We start from the raw sequence: 3,515 nt of genomic DNA, 5'->3' as shown, positions 1-3,515 counted from the left end.
TCTCTCTGTCTGTCTGTCTGTCTGTCTGACTCTGACCAAAAGCATATCTTCGTTAATCATCTAGTTTATCAGCAAACACTTGCACTTCTACCTCATCTCAGTCATGGTGGCGTATGACACATTGTATCTCAGTCAGTGTCTCTGGATGGTCCCATCTAGGAACTTTAGGTGCTGCAGTTCCTTCTCCATTCCCCCAAGACGATGCTGCTATCCCAAGATATCCCCCAAAAGACATGTGCTTAGAGATGCAATAAGGCCAAGTAGATCTTTCCAAGTTCAAAGTTCCCTGGCAAATTGTAATGAATACAGCGATCGTCAGCAGAACCCTATCATCACTAGGGTGAGGAGCAGACCTGGGGGGCCCAGGAGGAGTGGGTAGAGGTAGTGGAAGAGGAGGGGGTGGCGGAGGGATGGTTGCCCAGACGTTGGGTACTCCTCACAGGGCCCAGGGCCCTGGCATCGTTCTCTCTCACAAAGGATGCCAGTGAAACCTGTAGCACAGTGGCACCGCTGCTGGTGGTGGTGGCATGTTCCCCCGTTCTGACAGAGAAGCATGGCGTTGTCACACACATGAGCTGTGGAGAGAGAGAGAGAGAGAGAGAGAGAGAGAGAGAGAGAGAGAGAGAGCCACATTCCGTTGGCGGTTCTTGAATGCCACATGCCATCCCGCAGCTCCTACATCAGTCTCTCATTGTGGATTTGGAGCAAACATTATGCCTCACCTAGTCACGGCTCTTCACATTTGTCTCATCGCCACCACTGCGCCTCACCTATCAGCATCTCATCGCCCTTTGTGTTCCATGTGATGGCTCTCCACCTATCAGCTCCTCGCACCATGTCATGCCGGGCTCCTCACTACTTGCATAGCTACCAGCTTTGGCTCACTAAGGTATCCTACTAGTCATCAAGGAACCGTATGCGAATCCCTACCGTTTAATATCAGTCTTTCTCCATGTAGATTCGCTCTCACCTATCAGTCTCTCTCCATTTGTCTTCAAAGGTAGAGAGCGCTCTAACCCACACTCAGATACAAGTCTCTTCCATGGTCATAATCAGTTTCACCAGGATTCCCACCGCGTTTTATCAAGTCACATTCCATTGCTCATCCGGCGTGATGCTGGCCACATTCATTCAGGGTGTATTGGCGCACGTATCCATGTCATTCCGCCTAGCCTCGCATCTGGCTTTAGCCTATACCAGTCTTCTTGTACAAATAACTTTTACAGTGCTGTGGTTAAAAATTGGTTGCATTCGACACAGTGGGATCACCAGCCGCTCATCAGTCTCACCATTTTCCTTACAATAGGCAACATTCCGATTAGAGACCTGTCTCTCCCATTACCTATAGTCTACGATATCCCACTGTAATTCCGCCTCCCACCTATCAGTCTCCTTCCATGTGATTGGCTTCTACCTATCAGCTCTCTCCATGTGATTGGTGCCACGAAGAAATCCAATACCTTTAAAACCAATATAATTATGATCTCAATGTCGACTTTACAAAAGTGCTCAGATATTTTGAAGTCACAGATTGGCATGTGCTATTTTCATTGGTTCGTGGATTCAGCGAAATCATAAATCCATTAACTTAAATTGTTGTAGGATAATATACTAAGGCTCGCTTGGCTGGAGGATTACAGGCATCAAACACCAGATAAGGGCTTTGATTGGTTGGAACACATAACAAATATTAGACCAATAATAGATTGCCCAGGGGATGAAATTCCTAGTGGCAAATGTGCAGCCGTATATCGGACAATTTTTGAACACCAATAGAGAGATGGTGAGAGTATAAAATTGAATATCCATCGCTTCTTGCAATAGGGTGGCCATGCCTCCGGCGATGATACCAATGGAATATAACCTCTACAGACAGTAATCGTGAGAACATACAGAAGTTAGAGACATTTAATCTACGATAGTGCGATGGAAACAACATTAGGGACGAGTCAGCCAAGGAATAGTGGAATATATGAAATCTCAATCAGCCATGTTGAGTCTTACAACACGCTTATATGATAACATTGAATGCACCCAAGGCTTAGGGAGGACTGAATCAAAGAAACAGTGGAGGTCATATCAGTGACTCCAACAGGACAGGACAAGTGCTAGCAAAATAAAGAGCATCACAAAACGGCTTTGGCATGAGTATGTTATACTATAAGCAATTACTTAGTTAAAAGCCAAGGTATAGGTATCTTTTAAAAGGCTTTGAAGGTTTAGAAAAATGGCAAGGTTACACAGCAGGATCACTCACATGTGTAATGTATTGGGTCTGAAAATTTCAGCAGATCGGCACAAGACAGCGTACCAATCTATAATTTCAGCCCAAACAACTTACCTCTCAGGTCAACACCCCTACATTGGGTATAGCAATGTATTTTGGTTCCTCACTATATCGCCACCCCGGAATGAATATTCTATCTCATCCTTTGCAGACTAGAGAAAAACGGAGAAGCAATTAAAGCAGAAACAAGAAAAAAAAAATCACTGGTAGACTTGGGAAACATGCCAGAGACGAACTGGCACACATTCTTCCACTGCAAATCTACCATTCCAGTGTTTTACTTGCTATATTGTATTTACCTCGCCACCATGGCCTTTTTTTTGCCTTTACTCCCTTATCTCACCTCATTTGCTCACATTGTATATAGACTATGTTTTCTACTGTATTATTGACGGCATGTCTGTTTTACTCCATGTGTAACTCTGTGTTGTTGTATGTGTCGAACTGCTTTGCCCTTATCTTGGCCAGGTCGCAGTTGGTAAATGAGAACTTGTTCTCAACTTGCCTACCTGGTTAAATAAAGGTGAATATATTTTTTTTCAAAATAAAATAAATACTTATATTACGGTACAGGCTCAACCTATGACCTGTGCAGCCTAACCTATGACCTGTGCAGCCTAACCTATGGCCTGTGCAGCCTACTATGACCTGTGCGCCTAACTTGTGTGCAGCCTAACCTATGACCTGTGCAGCCTAACCTATGACCTGTGCAGCCTAACCTAATGGCTGTGCAGCCTAACTATGACCTGTGCAGCCTAACCTATGGCTTTGTGCACGCTAACCTATGACCTGTGCAGCTAACCTATGACATTTTTTACATTTACATTTTAGTCATTTACTAGAGACGCTCTTATCCAGAGGACTTACAGTAGGTGCATACATATTTTTTATTTTATTACATTTACATACTGAACAAGATTAATATCCTACCCACGCCAAACCCTCCCTACGCGCGGCAAACCCTCCCTAACCCGGACGACGCTATGCCAATTGTGCGTCGCCCCACGGATCTCCCGGTTGCGGCCGGCTGCGACAGAGCCTGGGCGCGAACCCAGCCCAGCCTGGGCGCGAACCCAGAGACTCTGGTGGCGCAGCTAGCACTGCGATGCAGTGCCCTAGACCACTGCGCCACCCAGGAGACGGGTGGCGCAGTGACCTGTGCCACCCGCAATGTGCAGCCCCTCGTGCAGCCTAACCTCTGACCTGTGCAGCCTAACCTCTGACCTGT

The 3,515-nt window shown here is 46.0% G+C and overlaps 1 protein-coding gene across 1 annotated transcript in view; it reads right to left on the bottom strand.

Annotated features, from left to right (window-relative positions):
* Window positions 1-214: 214 nt before the first annotated feature.
* The window catches only part of LOC112070668 (netrin-G1-like), a gene marked incomplete at its 5' end in the record, with an annotated part of 53,512 nt that continues 50,211 nt past the window's right edge, over window positions 215-3,515 (bottom strand). The window contains one exon of the mRNA XM_024138094.2: window positions 215-575. Within this exon, the coding sequence (XP_023993862.1) occupies window positions 316-575 (260 nt within the window). The remainder of the gene's footprint in view (window positions 576-3,515) is intronic.

Source organism: Salvelinus sp. IW2-2015, unplaced genomic scaffold (genome assembly GCF_002910315.2).
Source record: "Salvelinus sp. IW2-2015 unplaced genomic scaffold, ASM291031v2 Un_scaffold1385, whole genome shotgun sequence".
Classification (NCBI taxonomy): domain Eukaryota; kingdom Metazoa; phylum Chordata; class Actinopteri; order Salmoniformes; family Salmonidae; genus Salvelinus; species Salvelinus sp. IW2-2015.
This window is presented reverse-complemented; position numbering and strand designations above follow the sequence as displayed.